This window comes from Podarcis raffonei, chromosome 6 (genome assembly GCF_027172205.1).
Source record: "Podarcis raffonei isolate rPodRaf1 chromosome 6, rPodRaf1.pri, whole genome shotgun sequence".
Classification (NCBI taxonomy): domain Eukaryota; kingdom Metazoa; phylum Chordata; class Lepidosauria; order Squamata; family Lacertidae; genus Podarcis; species Podarcis raffonei.
The window spans coordinates 42,873,257-42,895,157 of NC_070607.1; the positions used below are offsets into that span (position 1 = coordinate 42,873,257).

A 21,901-nucleotide genomic window follows, 5' to 3' on the forward strand; every position below is an offset into this window, starting at 1 on the left:
GATTGACGAAATGGGGTAGTTCTTTTGTTCCATGGAGACTTAGGTAGATCATATTAGCTACATGGCTTCTTGGTCAAAGCTACTTCAAATATGATGTTAATAGACCTAAAATAAGAGTTTCTTTCTGAGGTTACCATTGACATGTTTGATAGAAATGTGGGAGTCATGAAGCAAGGCATTTCAGAGGTATATGTTAATATATCTTGGACAAGGAGCAATTGTTATATGTTTGAATGAATCCAACTCAGGTTCTAGGCTATGTTCTGTTATGTTGCTGTTGCGTGTAACCCCAGTGCTGACATCTCCTGTTCTAAAAGAACCTTGATGCTTCCCATCCTCCTCTACCATGAAAGTCATACTCAAGCCTCATTGGGATTCTGCAGTCATGGAGACCTTGACATTGTTCTTCCAGACAGAGTGGAAATGTTACGCTCTAGGACTCATATGCAGCTACTGCTTAGAGGCGATCAGAGAGGGCTTAGGCAGTCTCAATGGCTGAAAGCAAGCTGCCATTGATAGCAGCAACAGTTGCCTACTCATTGCCATTTCGTTGGGTTGGGTTGGGCTTCACTGACACCTCACACAGAGAATTACTCAGTAGAAGTTTCATTTAAAGTGGGAGTTTCTTTGGTCTAGAGAAGATAAAGTGTTTACACGAAGGTAGCACATTTACGGACAGAGGTCATGGAGTGCTCTGATCGAAGCATCTCAAAGGCATCCACATAGCAGCCGGCTTTTTCTGTTCCAATTTAAATTGTGCAAACTTTATGTGTTTACCATCCCAGAGACCATTTTCAGTTGACTTTAAAATAATTGCATTACTTGCAGTATGCTCCTGACAACTCCTTCCTTTAATTGTGTGTAATTGAAAAAGTTGTTTTTGATTTTCTGGAACCTAAAAGAGGCACAAGGACTTTTTGTGGTTTTGTGAAGAGGTCAAAGCACATGATAAGCTAGTGCTGAGAACAAATTCTCCTTGCTGCACAGTGATTGCTTCTTAAAAGTTGATTTTGTTAGGTACAAATGCTTCCCATGCATTTCAAAATACAGTGGTACCTCGGGTTACATACGCTTCAGGTTACATGCGCTTCAGGTTACTCCACTAACCCAGAAATAGTACCTCGGGTTAAGAACTTTGCTTCAGGATAAGAACAGAAATTGTGCTCTGGCGGCGCAGCGGCAGCAGGAGGCCCCATTAGCTAAAGTGGTGCTTCAGGTTAAGAACAGTTTCAGGTTAAGAATGGACCTCCGGAACAAATTAAGTACTTAACCCGAGGTACCACTGTACTTGATAGCGGGGGTCTAATTCTGTGATTTTAAGTATTTGAAATGGGGGGAAAGCTACATTTGAAACATACTTCATACCCAACACTATATTCATGTATTTTGTTTATAGATATCGGTACTAGAGAAAAAAATAACCTGTGAGAAGCAACCCTTAATTCTCAGTTAAAGGAGTTAATGAGCAAATATTAGCACCCTATGTACAATGGATCGTATTAATGCAAAGGAAAATCAGTTTCTACGATCCCGTAAACATAACCTGGAGGATTAGCAGAGTGTCTGCTTCTGTTTAGAGCTCTGTTTGCATCTTTCCGTGTTAACTCTTTAACAATTTCTCCCCCTCTTTTATTTACATTGCACTCAAGTTTCCCTAGTACAAAAGATTTGCAGGTGCAAATATGTCCTGCCTTCATTAACTTCCCCTCCCCTTTTAAATTTATGTGATTTCAATTTTCCTTCCCTGTACTGTTAATTAGGGGATCCTCTAATCAGTACCATTATCACAGTGGTATTCATGTTTAGGAAAGCTGCTAAACAAATGCTTGCAAAATTGCTAAATGGCTAATTAATGTCTGTTAATTAAGAAAATTGCTCATGGTAACAAACCGTGCCATTGCTGGCAGCAGCTAGAAGGCGAACACTTGTTGAAATTACTAACATGGCAGGTATAGAACATCTGTTCCTCTGCTTTTCCTGAAGTGTGTAGCTGATTCTCATAATGTACTTACAAGTCTTGTTTGCTTTCCAGACCAATTACAATTTTGTGTTTGTTTGAGAGAGAAAAAATTACACAGGGAACATGTGTACATCATAGTGCGAATTTGGTTATTCATGTTCAACAACACACTTTTTTTGAAATAAACTTCTTGTTTTCCGGGATTCCAGGAATGGAGGGAATTAAAATGATGTTTAATCCTACAGCCCTGAATTGCAGGGTTGAAACTATACAAATGAATCTTTTTCTTCTCAGGCGCATATAAGCCCCCCCCCCCAAGGTAAAATCAAATCTGCATGCAAGATTAATTGTTGCCTCAATAGATAGTTAATCTTGGTGAAGGACCACAATTCTGGTCTCAAAAATGTGACACTATAGTCTTGTGTGTAGAAATGATAAGTTATTGCTGCTGCTACAAACTTCTTAGAATTGGAAGTCTAGGTAAAACATGGAAACATGTTATTAAGCATTTTTATTTTTATTATTATCATCATCATCATAAACCTTCTTGTTAACTTTCTCTTGTTCTAAATTCTTAACCCAAGTGACAAATGAAAACACAGAAAAGTACTATTGCTAATCTAATAGGAATATATTGTTGGGTGAGCTACTTTTGTATGTGTTCTTCAAGCACTTATCCAGATGCATTTAATTGTGCAGGCTTGTGGAAGATTGAAACAGTACAGTGCAATACACTTGAGGGGGCTTTTTGTTCAGCTTATATAAGTTGTATTGCCCAGACCCATATCATGATCCATACAGCCAACACAGATTTGCATTTTGTTTTGTTTTTTGTTTACCCAAATCTGCTGAATAACATAATTTGAATAAAGCATGCCTGAACGCGGGCAGATGCCAGGGCACAGTTGGCGGACATGTTGCGTTTCTGCGGTGCCATGTGTGCAATTTCCAGTGTGAGACTAGACGAGGCAGGTTTTCCCCCACCCCCACTCCAGATATTTTGGAGACTTTTTTGTGTTAATTGAGATCACAGTTTGCATTTATTAAGGTTCGGCAATGAAAATGTTTGCTCGCAGGTTATGTGCTGCCACACATTGCACCTATTTTAGTCTGTCCGCACAGCAGTAAAATTCCAGCACCGAGCAGCAATTCCAGCGTTGGATTCGCTAGCGATCCCATCACAAATGTCAGAGGGCACAAGCTGTGTCGCTCACTCAGAATTAACAGCTCATTTGATGTGCTTTGACAGTTATTGGTTCTTTGCCCACATTCTCCCCCCCCCGCCCCCCAATTTCTATTTCTTTTTCTTTTGGAAGTTTGCGATGTTTAGAAACAAAACATTCATTCCCTGTGAAGATTCGCCAGCTTCTCCTGTTAAGCCAGCTCTTTTCCTGCACATTCATGTGCCTGACCTATAACCACCTTCTGCTATCTAACCTCACAGGGACCGCCTGGCTCTCAGCCCTCGCCACACGCACAGCCTCCACCTCACAACCCCAACAGCATGATGGGACCCCACAGTCAGGTAAAGACATCGCAGGGCACTGCTGTGATATGTGTGTTCTGTGTGAACTCTCAAAGCATGTGGGAGCCACACCCTTCCGCTAACTTAACCAGCGAGCAGCTCCAGGGTAGTTTGCGGAGCGTTGTGAATTTACATCCACTCAAGATCCCGGGACCCCAAAATCATTTTCATTCCACCTCATCTCACCTCCGCTAGGAAGACTGTTCCTCTTGGCTGCATTTGTTCCATTGACATCAGATTACAAAGTAGCTTTCGAATTTCAGACATGCTAATTTACATACAAATATCATTTTTTTTAATCCTCCCCCCCCCCCAACCCTGAACAGCATTAAGACAATCATTGTACGGTTTAAGTGCTTGTTTTCACTACTTGTCATTGAAATGTTTTAAACTCTTCTCCTCCCCAAACCGCACTTTCATTTACCAGTCTGTTTAAAAAGTATCTTAATATTCGCTTAGTACTTTCATTTGTGCTAATTTTAATTCTTGTCAAAAAATTTTAAACCATCCTAACCTTAAACAAATAAATACAGTAAAGCACAACAAATGTCAAAGACTTGAGAGTCTAAATATTTCTTATAAGCAGGGTTTTGTTTTGTTTTTTTAAAAAACGCTTCTGTGTGTATATGTGTCAAGTTTAATTACAAGTTGAATAGAATGCAGTATATTAAATCTTTCATTCATTTGGCCTGGAATTCACCTCAGAAATGTTCTGCTAATCAAATGCTCGGTTTGGGGAGTTTGTGTGTACGTGTGTAGAATAAGGGAAATACAATCAATTTTGGTATTTTAAAGAGCAGTTGTGAAAGAAGTGGTTATAATGTTTACTTCCACTTTTGAGCGTTCATTGCCACTGAACTAATTTTATATGCTTACAGCCTTTTATGTCACCAAGATACGCAGGAGGTCCCCGGCCCCCAATCAGAATGGGAAATCAGGTATTGTATTTCTTCAGTATTTGCAGCTAAAGCACGATTGAGGCTTAAGATGTTTATTCTTTCATTCATGTACTTTTTAACACTGGGGTTGCAATGAGTTACCACACAGAGACACACACACCCCATTTCTTAAAGGGGGAATTGTAAAGCTCTCAGGTGATCTTTTGCCCACAAGATAATAAATGCATATATGTAGTAAACCGTGGGAGCTTGAGGGCAGACGGATGTCCTGTCTGTAGCCAGCTTGTCTTTGTAAGTGGAGTTCATGCAAACCAGATTGTAAGATGTGCACAGAAGATTTACCAACTCTCAAAAAAAAATTTTTTTTAAATCTGCCATCCTATTGAGTGTCATGCTTTTCCGGGCTTTCTTGACCAATGATCACATTAAATTCCTCTTTGAAATTGCTGCAGGAGGCTAGAACATAACAAGAACTCTGTTGGATTAGACCAAAGGCTTATCTAGTTTCAGCATCCTGTTTCCCACAGCAGCCAACTAGAGATGCCTCTTGGGGAAACCCACAAGGAGGACATGAGGGCAGAAACTCTCCCTCCTGCTGCGGTTTCCCAGCAACTAGAATTCAGAGGCATTGTGCCTCCATTCCTGGAGGTAGCGTAAAGCCATCAATACTAGATAGCCTTTGAAAGCTTTGTCCTCCATATACACTAACCACCTGCACATTTCCAAAACAATAACAATAATAAGTAATCTTGTATGCAGTTAAATTCCTTTTTATAACTGTGTGCAGGATTTTTAAAAATTATATATATAATTGTGGTTTACGTGTTGTTGTTTTAAAAAATGTACATCCAGTGCCATCACACTCACTTATGGCTTTGTAAGTAGGCTTGCCAAAACTGGAGCAGAGAGTTATCATGTTCTTGGCTATGTTGGATCTCACCTATCCTCAGTTGCAGAGGTCCTCTGTCCATTTTGTTTGAACTGTGCATAGCTCCTTAAGGGACCCATAAAGCTATGTAGGAGTTTCACGGCACCTTTTATCCATCACATGTTTCTAAGTTTTATATCAGTATATCCATTTTGGAATACCAGTTCTCTGTCTAAGTTACAGCCAGCAACTTCTATTAAGTAGTGATGTTAAGAGGGATCTGGACTATTTTTTTAAAAAATATTTTTTAAAGAAAATGTCCAAATCGCAAACTTGCTTATAGCTAGAGAGAGAGAGAGACGATATCTGTCTTTTCTCTCCAGCTTTATCAAAAATGGAAGGCACATTATGAAGTTGAAAGGATTTGTTGTCCAAGAAAAAAGGAATCTTACCATTTCTACAAAACGTGTTGACATATTTTAAATACAAATGGCATCATCATAATCTGTTCACTTCCATTAAGTAAGGAAGGAAGGGGAAACGCTATCACCCTTGTTGATGAAATGTCATCTGTGTTGGCAAACAGATAACTTTCTTTAAAGCAGTGCATTTCCCAAATGTATACCTTAAAATTGCACTGGCACCAGTAGCATTTTATTCAAGGACCTTCACTGTGAGACTCAGGCTGCATATGGATGACAGCTTTTTTTTTAAATGAAGATATATGATAGATTCATGAGGAATGGGATATGCACACGTGGGCATCTGCAGGGAGGATAAGGAGAGCATCACACACACACCCCACACACCTGATAAGCCATTTTCCCTGGATTCCAAGTTTTCATTACAAAAAGAAGTGGAGGGGAAGTAAGTCTTCAGCCCTTGTTGAACCTGAAATATGAGGCAAAATATGCAGGTGCTACTCTGCTCATTTGTTTTGTTTAAAATTTTTTTAGCCTGTTCCTCTTTCTGTATTTTTAGCCAATGAATGAAGGCATAGCAATGACTGATGTTTAGGAAAGCAGATCTAGCCAATTAGGCAAGAGAGAAATGGTATATTTAAGAAACTTTGTGGCTCATTTTAAAGCTTTTATGTTTTTCTCCAATGAGGAAGTCGTTGTTGTCAAATGGGGGGGGGAGGGGGAGGTCAGGTACCTAGGCGTTTAGTGTAGCTGAGACTGGAGTAAAGGCACCCCAAACCAAAAGGTAGCAGCAAAGATGGAAGTTCATTATCTTTCTAACCTGGGTTTTATTTTGCACCCCCCCAAAAAAGTGACACCCCGTGAGTTTGTCAATCGTGGACTCAGCTATGCAGCTGCAAATGTGTTGTGAAGTTCAATACACTAGACACTAGATGGCAACTGTGAGCTATAGCAAATTCAATGTATTTTTCAAAAGGATTAAAAAAAAGGAACATTTTAAAAATGCATGCAGATTCTACCCTGATCAAAACTTACCCCGCCAGTGCAGGTAAACTCCATCACTGTTATAGGTATATATGTTTATTTATAAAAATTTAAATACAACTTTTCACTTCCAAAGTGGTCCCAAAGCAGTTTACAGTGAAAATAAATATAAACCTAGTGATAAAACAAAGCAGTTCACACATTAAAACCTGCAGTAATGCAGGCTATACTGTACTAAAACTCCAGAGCAGATTCAACCAAACCCTACAAAAACCTGGGAGGGCAGTTGTTTATGTCAAAGAAGGCCCTGAATGGCATGGCTTCTAAGTGAAGGTGCCATTACTGATAAGGCCCTACCCTATATCCCCACACTGTGAACAAGAAGGAGCCCCCTGAGACAATCCAAGAGCCCAGGCTGGGTGGTGTGGGTGGAAGTGCTCCATAAGATACGTAGGTCCCCATCCATTAAGGGGCTTTTTAAGTTAGCTAGTCTCCGGTGTATGCATTTTCAATATGCTTGTGGAATATATAGGTGCTTATGAAGGATGCTTATATGTAGCAGGTAAGTGGAGGGAGGGTGTTTACAAAACACCCACAAGCTAGATAAACACAGATGAACTTAAGGACCAAACCTAGAAGAATACTTAGCATCAAAAGAGTTGCCACAGTCAATTAGCCCACCCAAATACCTGGAGCTATTTTACTCTGGCTTTACGGCATGAAAAGCATGATTTTTGAAAGTGCCCATGAACTCTAGAAAAGGAGGCTTGTTTTCTGAAGAAGGCCAGGAGTGGACAAAATTACAAATTGTGTCACTAAGCCCATTTGGCCAAGGTAACGCGAAGGTGAAAGGCATTCCTAGAAGACCGTCAACAAGTGGGAGGAAAGGACTGTTTAATCCTTCCTTCTGATTCTCTCCTAGAAACCCCCTTTTTTCAATGGGCTGGTAGACAAGGGGGTTGTAGCATTCAGCTATGCACACGTGAGACTCTAGGAACTGATGATAGGTGAACTGGGATAAATAAGAGATATCACTTACCCATTCAGGGAATGAAACTGAAGCCATTCTCCACCTACATGTGTATTGTGAAAATGATGTCCCATATGTTACATTTTCCCCATACAAATAAATGGTACTTTTAAAAATACTGCTTTTTTTCATCCCACTCCCTCTGCCATACCTACCTTTCACTGTTGGCTTAGGGAAAAGTTGGCCAAGAATAACTGGAAAGTGGGGAAGGTTTTCCTGTTTGTTTTTGAAGGAGGATTTCTAGTGAATATTAAGCCTATCCTCAAATCAACCAGGTTTTCTCTGCAGACATCCACACAATGGCAAAATGAGACAAATGCAGGGCTTATAGCATAAGGGGACTGTTCTGCCCTCACCCTCGTCGGTAAATTGACCCATTTCCTTGAAGTCTAATGCTTTTAAGTATAGATATAAAAGCAGCTGAGCCAAAAGGGCCTTCAGCCTATGACTGGTTTTTCTAATTGCAGCAGCAAATGTAGCAAAGAAATATTGATAATTGTACTGTGCATCTCCCAAGTATTTGATTTCCTCAAAATTTTTTCCTTTCCCCCATAGCCTCCAGGGGGTGTTCCTGGTACACAGCCCTTGCTGCCCAACTCAATGGACCCCACACGACAACAAGGTAAATGTGATTCGGCTTGTCTGCAAGTGTTCTTTCCCCTTGGCCTATCCTTTCACCAAGTGCATTACTCTCCAGTAATAAAGTAACATCTTCCTGTCTCTCTTCCCTCGCTAGGGCATCCCAACATGGGAGGGCCGATGCAAAGGATGAATCCTCCACGAGGAATGGGGCCCATGGGTCCAGGTCCACAGGTAAAACCTGGGCAGAGCATTTCCTACCCTGTCCAGTGCCAAACAATAGCTTTGCTACTTTATGAAGTTAGCTAGCAAAACATCATAAAAGCAGCCTCTGGGAGCTTGAAGAGCTAGGAGCACTTCCATTCCTCCCAAACCTTTTCTTCCTCACCATTAGCGATAATGCATTTTACATTAGTGTGTTTACATGTGTCTGGATGGGGGGTGGGGGGGGAATCCCACCTTCCAACATCTAGTTATGGTTTCAGAAGTGAACATCCTCATATCACGTACTTCATGTGCTCACCTGCTCCCACCTTCCATCTTTGCTTTTTTCATCCAAATAGGCAAACTCCGGTTTAATTGGACTCTGGTCAGGAAGGAATCTTACAACTTGGGATGCTAACCGTGAGGTGGGGTGAGGTGGGGTTGTGGGTACAATGCTGAATTTATTTCACTTAATTGTTTTTTTAATAATAAAATTTGCTGCAGTCTATTCTGCGCTTTATAGCACCGGCAGACACCCTGTCGACTATGCAGGTCGACCCAAAAGGTGCTTCCTTTTTCTTTTCTTTTTTGCTGCACAGCAAAGTGTATTTGATGTCCATACTTCACATTTACTACATACTGCAGGAGGAATGATGGAGGGAAGAGGAGGGCTGACAAGTTACTTCTCAGTTGCATGCCATGGGCCAATCATGGCCCGTATCTGCTTTTATACAGTTCTGGTTCAGTCTTGGATCCCAGCACTGCTACCTCTGGTGGTAGCATCCCCTCAGCAGAACTCCACTCAGGGAAAGCTCCCGCCAGTGGACCTTGTGGGAGGTGGCATTCACCTACTCACCTCTTCCTTCTGCAGCCCCTTGCATCTCCCTAAAATCGGCTCTGGAGGGTTGGAGGCTCTCTGGGACAGGGGGAAAGGGTTGTGGGGAGGGAGAGAACACAGCAAAAAGCTCCTTCCACACTTCCTCTTCTGGATCAAGCACCTTGTGAGGACGGAAGGAACAATTCAGTTAGTGGGAACAATTCAGTTAGTTGAATCCGTACCTCAAGGTTTGACCCTTAAGGATCTGGACAACTTCGTAGGCTGCCTAGAAAGCCATTGCTCCTAGATACCTAATTCTGTTGCAATACATCTGTTTTGTGGGTTCTGTTGGGACTCTCTGAGCCAACGGATCAGTGTGAGAAGCTTCCAAGGGGACAGATGGAGTCAGATGGTGAAGAGAGAGATATACAAGGTCCTCTCTCCAGTCTCTCGACTGGTCCACTTTTTGTGCCATGGTTGGATCAGGTTGTTGAGGTGCATGATGCATATTTACTTGTTATAAATAAGTGTTGACGGATGGTACTGAGGAATGTGCATCTCTTCTTTCACAGGCTTGCCGCTTCCCTGTGGACCTTCCTTTGCAATCCTGCTCTCTCCTTGTTCTCTTAGCATGCTTCTTCCTGAAACCTGACAAGCTCAGATACCTCTCTTTGCTTTCTCACATTAAACTTTAGGGACATTCAGGCCAGATTTTCCTTGACTTGGGGTAGTTACAGATGATCATTTAACTCGTAGTCTCTTAAAGCATTGCTCATGTAACCATATGGTCATTAGTAATACTCAGCTGCACAATGAGGCTTTTCTGTAGTGTCCAATCCAATAGATTGAGGCACCTGTATCACATGGTTTGATACTAGAGATGACCAGCTTGCCACATGTGCACTTCAGAAAACAGTTATAGGGGAACCATAACCAGTAGCCACATTTTAGTGAGGTCCCTTGCACTTTCTGAAACTTCTTTTGGGATTAACTATCTGTGCAGTGGCTCAGTTCAGACAGCCTTCCAAGCCATGATTATGGTTCAGTGTTTGAAGGAACAGCATAGAAAACCGACTACAGATTCGATACCAGCACACCATGAGTCCCTCACTAAAACTGATACTAAGAAAATGTCAGCATACCAAGGGATGTATTAACAGGGCCTAGTACACGTCAGAAAAGTGGCTTGCTTCTTTCCCTTCCATCTCCCCTGTCATTTTTACTAATACTATCAGGTTTGTCAATTTCAGCAACTGTGAAATCATAATCATTTAAAGTGTTGAACCTCCACTTTAAAGGGGGAGGACATGCATAAAATGTTTCCTTGGGTTTCCTTGCAAATCGCTTTCATCCAGTAATACCCTGTGAAGTTCTTTGGATCTGCAGCTGCAGCAAAAGTGTTGACCCTTACAAACACCATTCCTAGGTAGCCACCTGTGATAAGTCAGCCCAGCACTTAAGGTTCTGCTGCTATTACCAGATTAACCTCAGGGTCAGCAAGTGTAAGGAGAAGGCTTTAAGTCAGACCATCTGTTTTCAGGCTAGGACTGGCAATAGCTGAGCAGGAGGCATAGGCAAGTGCAGAAGGAGGGCTTAGACTTGGAGAAAGTGGGCAGAATAATAGTTGCCTGCTATTAGGAACAACTTTAGTCAAAGGGTCTTGATAACTCTGTGACAGCATCGTTGCAAAGAAAACAATTGGAATAGGTGCAGTATGAGCCCACGTTCAATCTTCTGCATCTAATTTACACAAATTAATCCTGTTTATCATAACACATCAGCCTTCGTCTACCCAGGAACTTCAAGTTGTTGTCCATTCGCCCCAGCCAGCATGACCAATGATCAGGAACAGGCAAAGTTGTAGCCTGGAAACCCCCAGGTTTGGAAAGGCTGTGCAGCATAGCATCTGAAGGAGAGTGCAAAAGAGGAAGATAAATACCGTATTTTTCGCTCTATAAGACGCACTTTTCCCTCCTAAAAAGTAAGGGGGAATGTGTGTGCGTCTTATGGAGCGAATGCAGGCTGCGCAACTATCCCTGAAGCCTTCTCTAAAAACTAGACGCATCTTATGGTTGGGTGCGTCTTGTAGAGCGAAAAATACGGTAACTGAACTTCTTGATTCTGGTGGAAAGTATGAACTTGTCCATTAGAATGCCAGTTGAAGCCACACACACCCCAGGAAAGCAAGAGAAAAAAGAAAGTTGCTTGCCTCATAATCATTCCGGCAAGCTTAGATTCCAATCGCTTTGTTATCTATTTTAATGGTCTGGCACTGTTAGTGATGGGTACAAAGCTCTTAATAGTCCCTGATGTGTTATTATAACAGCTTGCATCTGTTATAGTTGTGTCAGCCAAACAAAGACTGCTTCAAAACTTTTGGATGTGCTGTACAACTTGGACAAGCCATGTGCTTGCCATCCCCACCAAGTGGCGTACTTAAGAGTGATTTCATTCCATGGGCGTTGTAGTTACGTAGGCATCTGCCGTGGTTGAATTTGCAGCTGCTGTTAAGTGTAGGTGCATGGAGTCTTTCTAAAGCCATGCATGAAATGTGTGTAGATGAGCATTCCCTGTGTCTAGCTCTTGTTTACCTTGCTATGGGTGCAGAGTTGGGGGGGGGGAGTCATTTTTTGTCCCTTTGGTGCTTGCTTCTCATTCCAAAATAGCATTGGTCCCTGTTCCTAGCCAATAAGAGTTTAAACATGTCATTAATAAAAGTGTGAGGAAGGAGCTGTCCCACTTGTCCTGTGTAGTTCCCTGAAGTTAGCGATGCAGGTGAAGCTCTTTGATTTGCTTTTTTCAAAAAATGGAGATTGTGACTACCCAGGTTGCCTAGCATTCAGCCAAGCAGGCTGTTTGCTTGCCAGGAGTATGGACTGTACTGATCGGCTAATGATCAGCAGATCTGTTGCCAGCTGTGGCTGCCCTCTGTCAGGAGAAATGGAAGGCCAAAGTGTTCCGTTCAAGAGTTGAGGGTTCCTGAGAAACCCTTGCAACAAAATCACAGCAGAGCTCTGCCTGGTGTGCAGCGAGCAGCTCTTCCGAGAGGGTAAAAGCATCGCTTATAAACAGTATGTAAGCCAGTTGCAATTTTGCTTTAAACTCTTTTCAAAGAGGAACCCGCTTTGAACCACCTCTTTGCTTTGTGCAGTCTACCTCAGGCCCTGCAGGGCAGCCATGTTTGGAGGGGAGCCAATCAGCCAGCCAAGTGTCAGCTGTCTTTCAGGAACCAAGAAAGTCGGAATCCATAGCCGCCAACTTTAGATCTAGATTTACGACTTCAGAGAGGTGGGGAGGAAGCGGCTTCTTCAGGTGTTTCAGCAAGTGCTCACATGTAGACTTCCACAATAAGCTGCCTTTTCATCCCAGCCCTTAATCGTTAGCTTTCCGTGGGCTTCGCAGCTGTGACAGATTGGTGCCCTTTCTGTCAGATTTCATCTTTTAGATCTCCTTTGCGAAACAAGTGGGACCTAGTACAGTTCTGTAGTATCTCTCTGGTGCACAGAAGTGAATTTGTGCTCTAACTTTGGTCTGTGTTGGGGGAACCAAAAGTGTTTGCCAGCCGTGTTTAATGGGAGAGAAATGACATTTTCTAGCCTAAGAATTGTCTTCTCTTTCTTGTGCATGAACACCAGTAAAGATTTGCGCAGTTTTGTGACTGGCCAGCTTTGCTGTTTTGTAACTGAATGCTCTTTACTTAGAAGCTGTTGCAAACCTTTGTGCTGTCACTATTCCCCTTTCTGAACACCCCATCACGTGCTCATTGCCTTGTCTTCCTTAAAGCAGAATCTTTCTCTCTTCTGCCCACCCCATCCCACATTTTTTCCTGCTTCTTTCCATGCAATTCTCCCACCACAACACTAAGCAAGGAATCTTAATTCTTTCATGTCTACCACTCCCGTTTGGCTTCCTGTGACAAGCCTCTCTTTTTCGGTTTTGTTTGTTTGTGTTTATTACCTTTCAAGATAACCATCTTACATACCCTTTAGGTGCAGCTACTGCTTCCTTGATGACCAGCATTGGCCAGTGCTAGAAGCCTTAGCCCACTGGGCATTCCTGGTACACTCCTACCATGAGATGGGAATTTGGGTGGCTTCTAAGATTTTCTTCCCCACTCCCCCTTTTAAAAAAATCCTTTTCCTGGTCAAAGCGCAAATTGAGAGATGCCGCCGTCCAGTTTTACTTTTTCAAAGTAGCTAATTTTGCCTATATGTTCATTATCATCATCTTTTTTTTTTTAATTAAAGTTCATTTTCACAAACTAACCCTCTCGTTTTTGTTTGTTTTTTTTCCTTTCTCTTTTCTTCTCCGGTTTCCCTTCTCGTTATGGTAGACTGATCCTTGGTTATCATTGCAGAACTATGGCGGCGGAATGAGACCTCCACCCAACTCTCTAGGGCCCGGCATGCCTGGGATTAACATGTAAGGCACCTGCCACGCTGCTGGCTTTCCGTTGACATTCTTACAATTCTAGATGTGGAAATCATTTTGGTTTCACGTTGTCAATCTGTACATGCTGAAAGCTTGTTTCTCTCAAACTCCAGGGGTCCAGGAGCTGGTAGACCATGGCCCAATCCCAACAGCGCTAATTCAGTAAGTGTCCATTTATTTGAATGCCTTTATATTTGTAAACTTGGGCCTCATAATTTAGTTTTCCTGTAGTACTTGAATTCCTCTCATTTGCCGTCTTCTGGCATTCTACTGTCGGGGTGAGTGGGGACAACCAAACTAACTAGGCCCACGCTGCAGCCACCATTCCAGTCTCCTTTCATGAGTTGGAGGGAGAAAGTCTGAATCAGGGAGTCTCCTGTACACATGGGTCCCGCTTTCCAACCATGGCTCGTTAGGCGAGCATTCGCATAATGAGTCAATCATTTCCTTTGTTTTCTATTGGGAAATCCCACTGCGTTCCCTGATAAAACAAGGCCACAGGAGAAACACCACATTTCCCTACTATATATCTACACCAGCATGGTTTCTCCACCCCGTCACCCTCCCCCAGTTCTTCCTCCATCTCTGATAAGTGCTACTGGCCTACCCCTTTTCTTCCCGTTTTTGAACCAGTTCCACTCCACTTGCCTGAATCTAACCAGTGAGTTAGTTGGTCAACAATGTCACTGCATGAGCCTGCAAGGACAGTCAAGGCAAGGCCTGTGGGGCTAAGCTTAGGAGCTTCCTCCACTGGTGCAGCCGCCACCTCTTTCTTCTCCTTTTTTCGCCCTCCTCTGGCACTGAGGCCTAGGCAAAGAGTGAAGCCTATGATGAGGCTGAGGCCGGCATCAGCACCAACTCCTCTTCTTCCTCCACCAGCTACTGCAGTGACAAAACTCGCTCGCTCAGCCATGAAGGAAGCCAAGGTCCTCCTCCTCTTTTTCTTCATCCTTGGTGTCTCCCTCATTGTCCCAGCCGCCAACCTGGCTGGCACTCTCTGGTCTTGGCTCTGACATGTTCTTCGCCGCTCAGGGACAGTGACTTGGCCCCCATCTCAACTACTGAGGAAGAGGCTTTGCTTGTGGGCTCGGATACACAGTAGGAAAATTTCAGGCTCACCATTGAAAATAAAGCTCACGATTAAGCAACACCATTCTCACAAGTCCAGCTGTTCAGATATCTGAATCAGCCGTTTGTATAGCAAAGTTTGGGCACAACTAAGCGAATTTTTGCATAACAAGCGTTCAGTTAGCGGGACCTGCGTGTGCCGGTAGAGAATCTCCTGCATGTTTTCCAACCCCAGAATATCAGGCTTCTAAAATGGTTGGGGAACTGCCACACGTACAGGAATCTCCCTGCTTCAGACGTTTGCCATCCAATGGCGGCCAGGGGACAGAGCTAGTGTGCTCGTTCCCACTGCCCTCCCTTGTGTGCAATCTTTTAAGAGGGTTCCTGAATATCTGTTGAAATGTGTTGATTCCCCTTCCCAGCTGTCAATGTTTCCCTTTTTTAAAGAGAAATTCCCTTATTCCGAATAGGATTCCTCGCAAGAAAAGGGAAAAGTTGACCGCTATGCCTTCCCAGTGGGATGGTGGCATGTGCTCCAGTGTTCCTCTGCTCCTATCTTGGGTTCTCCGAACATTTAAAAAAAACCAATAAGACTGAAATTATGTTATCTGGGTTGTGTGTATTGCATCCGTCTCCTGGACACAGGTAACAGTTGTTGAGACCTCCAGGTATAGGGCGGTATATAAATTCAATAATAATAATAATAATAATAATAATAATAATAATAATAATAATATAAAAAAATTAAGTTGTATGGCTCTTGGCCTACAGTCATCACCTATAGGATTCATTTCCCTGTACGGCTGGTATATTTCATCAAGTAATGCCTATGTTCTGATCTTCTTGCAGATTCCATACTCTTCTTCATCGCCTGGTACATACGTGGTAGGTTTATATTTCTTTATGGGTCATGACATGCCGGTCCACCATACGATTCGATATTTTGGTGTTTGCGTGCATACCAATAGAAATCCTGGCTCAGGATACAAGTGCCTGCAGGGACTTGGTTCTGTGTCTTGTGTATTCGCTTCTGCGTTGAGGCCAAGAATTCTAAAAAGTCTGAGCTACGTGGTTTCTGAGGAAGCCCCTTTCTGTTCCTCCAGACAATAAAGCATGTTAAAAGCCCCACCCCCCAGTCTTGAACATGCCTCAAAAGTAGGGAAAGAAATCCCTTAGCGACCCCAGCTGTGCGAATGATGCACTGGTGGCGTAACGGTGTTTAAGGGGTCTCGAGAACGCATTTCTGAAGTTTCGCACGGTGATTACAATTCGCGTGTCGGTGGAGAACTTTGAATGCACACTCCTCTAGTTCTGGAATGAGATCATCCCATTGGCACATCCAAGAAGTACTTTGCAGCGTTCTAAGTTGCCCGTTTCTGTTTGCACCTTCTGCAGATGTGAAGGTTATAGAAAGAATGCCCCCTGTTAACTACCCTGGCAGATAGACTTGGTATGTGGTCCTTGCACAGATGTGCCCCCCCCCCCGCTCCTCAGTAAAACCTTCATTTTTCCCGAGGCTTAAACAAAGAAATTGCACTTTGGCTACAAGAGTGCATCAAAGGTTTTAGCAGGAGATTAATGCTTGGCTGAATACCAAGGTGAGACATTGTTGCTGACAGCAGCAGGATCTGGCTGACCTATTGCAGGCTGTGTTATCACAGTGGTTCCTGATGTGTATTTAATCTTGTCAACAGGGGCCCCCTGGTGGCGGAGGTCCTCCTGGAACACCTATCATGCCTAGCCCTGCAGGTAAGGGTGAAAGAAAGCAGCACTAATTTCCCCCCATTTTTTTTTTTAAAGAGAATTGAGAGCCCGGTAATGGTTAGGTTAGCTTAGCAGGTTTCCTTTGCTGCTGGATTTTTATTTAAGGTCGCAACTGCAACAATCTGCATGCCACCGATGCACTGTTTGGCTATTGATTGGGCGCAGCTGCTGTAAAGCAACTCGACTCTTTTCAAAGGGAGAGGTTTTGTCTTCCGTTCCTCTTTCCCTGCCCTCGCTGCCAGCCACGTGCTGGTGGCTTTTATTCTGCCAGGGCTTAAAACATGAGGAAACCCCGCAAGAGGGGTATGAGAAATGGGGTTAGTGGGAGATTTGGCCGCACCAAAAGCCTTTCCTGAGGGGTGGGAGGCAGCGTGCACCGTACTTCGGCCTTGAGCTCCCAGTAAGCCATGTGAGAGAGGTCGCTGCGTCCCTTGATGAATTATCCATGTGAAATTTGACACATTGGGAGAGGTGTCGATAATTTTTAAAAAACCTATTTTTATGTTGGTAGATAAGGAAAAATCATTTGTGGGAGGGGTGGATTTGTAGACGTTAACTAGGAACATTCTCCAGATATCCAAACAAGTTTAAAGAGGGTTATTGTTGTTGTTTTTAAGCCAGTCCCACCCACCTTAAAAAAAAACCCCAACTTCTTTAGGGCCCTTCTGTTCTTGGGTTGCCCAGTATTAGCACCAGGAAGGCCTACACAAATCTCTTTTTGTGGTCAGGGTCAATGTTGTTGTGTTGCCATATTTGTTCTGGGAGTGAATTCCACTTTGTAAAACGGTGCTCACTCCCCAGGAGGCTGAGTAAAATTCCCTTCCCCCCTTCGTGTATTTCCCTGGTAGTAAAGTGGGAGGGGAGAAAGAGTGAGTATGTGTCAGTGTTGGGGCTGGTGAATATTCCTGATAGGCCTGCAAGGGTGATTTACTATACATTGCATGTGTCGGTGGCAAGAATAAAAGCGGGGGGAGTGGTGGCTCTGGGGAGGTAAGCCATGCCGCGTGTAACTCTCGTGTACCACAGCTGCAGGGGTGGAGCTTCAGTGTAGTATTACCACTGCCTTCCTGCTCCTGCATTTATATGAGAACTCTGACCTACATTTCAGACTAGGTCATAATAAAACAATCCATATGTTAATGTAGGCACCACTCCCCCCTCTCTCTCTCTCTCTCTCTCTCTCTCTCTCTCTCTCTCTCTCTCCTGTCACCATGGCCTGCTTGTAATTTGTGTATTTTTGTTTGTATTCTGCCCCTCAATTAAACACTTGTCTCGTAGTGCTTTCATTATTAAGAAAAATATTGGGTTTTCTTTTTTTCTTTCTTTAAATAAAAATATTGAGACTAAATGTCATCCATGTATTTTGTTATTTTTTTAAAGATGAAATATGATGTTGTAGTAAGATAATTGCATCAGCTAATTTTGAGGTGTTATGCGACACATGGCAGCAAATTATCTTTCTACACCTCTCCTGGCAAGAAAGCCCCAATATTCTCGGTTAGTAGCAGAATTCTTTTCACAGTTGAATTTCTGTGATTAAAAACTTTGTGAATCTTCATTAAATACAAATTAGCCAGAAAATGGTGGTACTTAGAGAGAATTTTAGGTGATAAAATACAAAAGAATGAGTTCAAGTGGCATGAGTTTGTTTTAATTAAGAAATGAATTAATCACCCTGACTTAGTGGGTTTCACTGTTCTACAGATTCGACAAATTCAAGTGACAACATCTACACAATGATTAATCCCGTACCGCCTGGAGGCAGTCGGTCGAATGTAAGTCTGCTTTCTAATAATTTACATATCAGATACCATAACAAATCATAATTAACTTCATCAGTTGAGGGTAAAGCAGTTTAATTGATTTCAGCCATTTGTTACAAAACAGAAATAAAACAAACCATCAAAAAGTGATTAACTCTTCAGCGACTTTGTTAATTTTTTACGCTTATTAAAACAGCGGCGTTCACGCAGCTCTGGTCAAGATTGTCACGCACATTGCTGGTTAGCGGGGTTGCATTTAAAGGAGACACAGCTGATGCCCGGGCCTTTCTTCACCTTTTACTCAAGCTGATCTCAAAGAGATTCTGTTAAGATTACCTGCCAGATTTTTGTCTTCAGGACAATGCCAGCCCAATATTTCAGATAAGAAGCTCTTATTGGGGAAGGGCAGCTCTTTCCTGGATACTACTATGTTCAGACCTAGTTTTTCAGACTGAACTAGTCTAAACTCCAGCAGCTGGATGATTGCTTAAAGTGTGTTCTGTCCATTTCTCAGAAAACATTGTCCAAAGAGGATGGAATACAGAACAGAGAGGAGGCAGAGGAGGAGCAAACACTTAAATCTCAGGGTTTTAATTCATGGGATGTTAGGAGAAGCAAACTGATGATTGCAAGAATAAAAAACAACTGGGGTCTAAATACAGGTGTTGTGGCTTAATCCATTAAAGCTAAAGAAATCTGTTCCTAGCCAGTATTTGGATAGAAAACTGTCAAGGAATCCAGTGTGTGCTTCCCTGTGTAACTTGGATGAAAGGCAGGGGTACAATTAGATGACATGGAGCCTAAAGAAATCTTGACTGGCAACTGAAACATTTTGGCAGATGAGATTTCAGAGGCCTGGATTAGTCATGTTATTAGAACTTCCACCTCTTGCACTACTTCTGTCACTTAAGGGCAGGATTCAGCAAATGAGCCCCACCAGCAGAAGCCCATGTATGGACTTCCGCTAGCTTTCCTCCCTCTCCTCCTCCTGTGCCCACAAAACTGGCTCTGTTGGGATCAGGAAAACACCCACAAGCACCTGCAGGGGGAAGAGAAGGCAGAGCATTCATTTCATCACGCAAGCACAAAAATTTGCTTAATGCTATGTTGAATTCCTCCCTTGGTTTGCACATGGCAAGTTGGAGATGGCTTTTATATGGACCCTGCATATAGTAGTAGTTTGTGGTCGAAGGGTTCCAGACTGCCCACACATGGTGCTGAAGTAGAGGGTGGTAGCAAAATTTCTGCACAGCTGAAAAGCACAGTAGTTGTGGTATGGCCGGCCATAGACCATCCAACAGTATCAGATGCCCAGACAACCATGTGTTAAGCTGGGCAGCAGCTGCTCCATTTGGCTATCCACTTTGATCCAAAAGAGAAGAGCAGAGTTCCCCGCAACTTCCTTGTCAGGATTGAGGCTGCCCACAGGAGTGGTACAAGATGCAATAGATCAATGGCTTCTTCGAAGAGAGAGGGTGTGTATCAAACCTCCTCAATTTGGAAGACACATACCCAGTGGGCGATGGTGGGTTTTCAGTGCAAACTGTTGTTTCCTAAAGAACTTTTCATTATTTTGTGTTTTAAGCAGAATTCAGAAAACTGGGTTTGCAGAGCATTGCTGCCATTGGTGTTCTGCCAGTAGACATACAAGCTAATATTATTGTATGTTGGATATTTTATAACATGAGTGATGTGTCGTAACTGACAGCTCTTTCTTTCTTTCTTTCTTTCTTTCTTTCTTTCTTTCTTTCTTTCTTTCTTTCTTTCTTTCTTTCTCAGTTCCCCATGGGACCTGGCTCAGATGGCCCAATGGGGGGCATGGGTGGGATGGAGCCGCATCACATGAATGGCTCATTAGGTAAGACTTCAGCAATATTCAGCGTTTTTGGACTATCTTCTCACGGGACATCCCAGAACCAGCAGTGATAAAATGAGTTCTAGTTGTGCACTTTGTCATTTTAACTGTATAGGATGTGCAATCACAAACACGTTTTAACATTCTTCATGTACTTGTTCCTGGCTGAAAACATTGCTTTATGTTAATGTGGGAATGCAGAATTTTTGACTGGGGGATCAACACCAGGCAGTTGAATAGTTGTTTAAGATATGTTATAATCTGTTTGGGTCCAGAATTAGAGTGCCGTTGGTACAGAACCCTGGGAGGACATGCAGTGAACCACAAATTGCTTTGATTGTTGCTTTTTGCAGTGACCCTGGTGTAGGGTTACTTCGGGTGTATGGTTGAAATTAAAAGAGCAGTCACCAAGCACTGCACTCTAGGGGGGAAATGTTTGAATCAGGGATTAGTACAGGTATCGGTTCTTGCAAGGACCCCTTGCAAAGGTGGTGGGGTGACCCTAGTCCTAGCTAGACTCGACACCCGGGGCCTTTGTCCTGATACTCTGCAAAATTCTGTAGCAGATGCTTCCTGACCTCAGAGCTCCTAGGGCTCTGCCTGTTGGCTGGTGTGTGCTTTCGGCATTTGTTTTTGTGGTGCGGATCCTGTTTGTTTCCAGAGCTTTGGGGACTTGCTCAGTGCTGGTAATCTGCAAAGCCCAGTCTTGTGAGGGCTTGGCCATTCCTAACACACTCAGCGTAGGAAAGTAGCCAGGGAGCAGGGACTGCTGGTCACAGGCTTTGCCAGGCTCCTGTTGATGGATAAAGGCGAAGCGGCAGCATCAACCTAACCGTGGCACGAGTGTTTTAATTAAAGCAGCAGAAAGACCCATTAACCTCCTATGTTTGCCTTATACATCTTGCTGAAGTAGAGGTGCTATACTCCATCTTGATCAGTGTCACGAAGCTCGCGGGAGGGAGCCGAGGCCGTAGCAACTCGATTAGGCCATTACTCTAGTGCCGTGCAGGAAGGTGAGCCGGGGCTCTGCTCCCGGGAGTTCTGCATGCAAAGGAATGGCAGCTGAGGCAACCCCAGCATGTCCCTTTCTGGAGGCAAATGTTAAGAGGTTTGCATTAGCCCAGCTGTGACCTGCAGCTCACTAATGTACTGCCAGCTGCTTCCGGGAAGGCCAAGGCGGAGCTTTTTGCAGCCGCGTCTTATTTCTGGATGATGGTTCAGGAACCGGACACTTTGGTGCGGAACGGGGGTGGGGGAGTGGGGAGAGCTGATGGGGGGGGACACCCTGATCGAGAGCAAGGAAATCAGCTATTCCCCCACTAACAGCCTACCTTTCTTCTTTTCTTTCTTTTGTTCTTCTTTCGCAAGGGTCAGGAGACATAGATGGACTTCCAAAAGTAAGTCTGCATTCTTAGACTGGGCCGTGTTCTTTTCTTGCTTTCATGGACAAAATAACAACTATGTTGGGGGGTTAATATGGGACCCTGGGGGCAGGGGCAGGGAGGGAGTACTGAAGCTCTACCCTTCTTTTCTGCCCTCTGCTCACCAGCGCAAGGACATTCTCCCTCTTCCCCCCCCCCTTTTGCTCTTAGCCCTGTGAGGGAGTCATCAAAAACAAGTCATTTTCTCATATATATTTAGCTATCTGTGTGATCTTTTTTCCATTGTAGAACAATATGTTTTTGTTGCAGTTGCTAGTATGCAGCATACTTGAAAAGGCACACACTCACTT

The 21,901-nt window shown here is 43.4% G+C and overlaps 1 protein-coding gene across 5 annotated transcripts in view; it reads left to right on the plus strand.

Moving 5' to 3' along the window:
* Nucleotides 1–21,901, plus strand: part of SSBP3 (single stranded DNA binding protein 3) — a 171,297-nt gene that overhangs the window by 145,624 nt on the left and 3,772 nt on the right. Inside the window, exons 6-16 of one of the 5 annotated variants that reach the window (XM_053392363.1) lie at nt 3,405–3,485; nt 4,364–4,423; nt 8,244–8,310; nt 8,425–8,501; nt 13,622–13,710; nt 13,833–13,881; nt 15,637–15,672; nt 16,482–16,536; nt 18,256–18,326; nt 20,094–20,172; nt 21,544–21,566. In XM_053392363.1, the coding sequence (XP_053248338.1) occupies nt 3,405–3,485; nt 4,364–4,423; nt 8,244–8,310; nt 8,425–8,501; nt 13,622–13,710; nt 13,833–13,881; nt 15,637–15,672; nt 16,482–16,536; nt 18,256–18,326; nt 20,094–20,172; nt 21,544–21,566 (687 nt within the window). Of the gene's footprint in view, nt 1–3,404; nt 3,486–4,363; nt 4,424–8,243; nt 8,311–8,424; nt 8,502–13,621; nt 13,711–13,832; nt 13,882–15,636; nt 15,673–16,481; nt 16,537–18,255; nt 18,327–20,093; nt 20,173–21,537; nt 21,567–21,901 lie in introns of all 5 variants that reach the window. The other 4 variants (XM_053392362.1, XM_053392364.1, XM_053392365.1 and 1 more) reach the window with 4 other exon arrangements.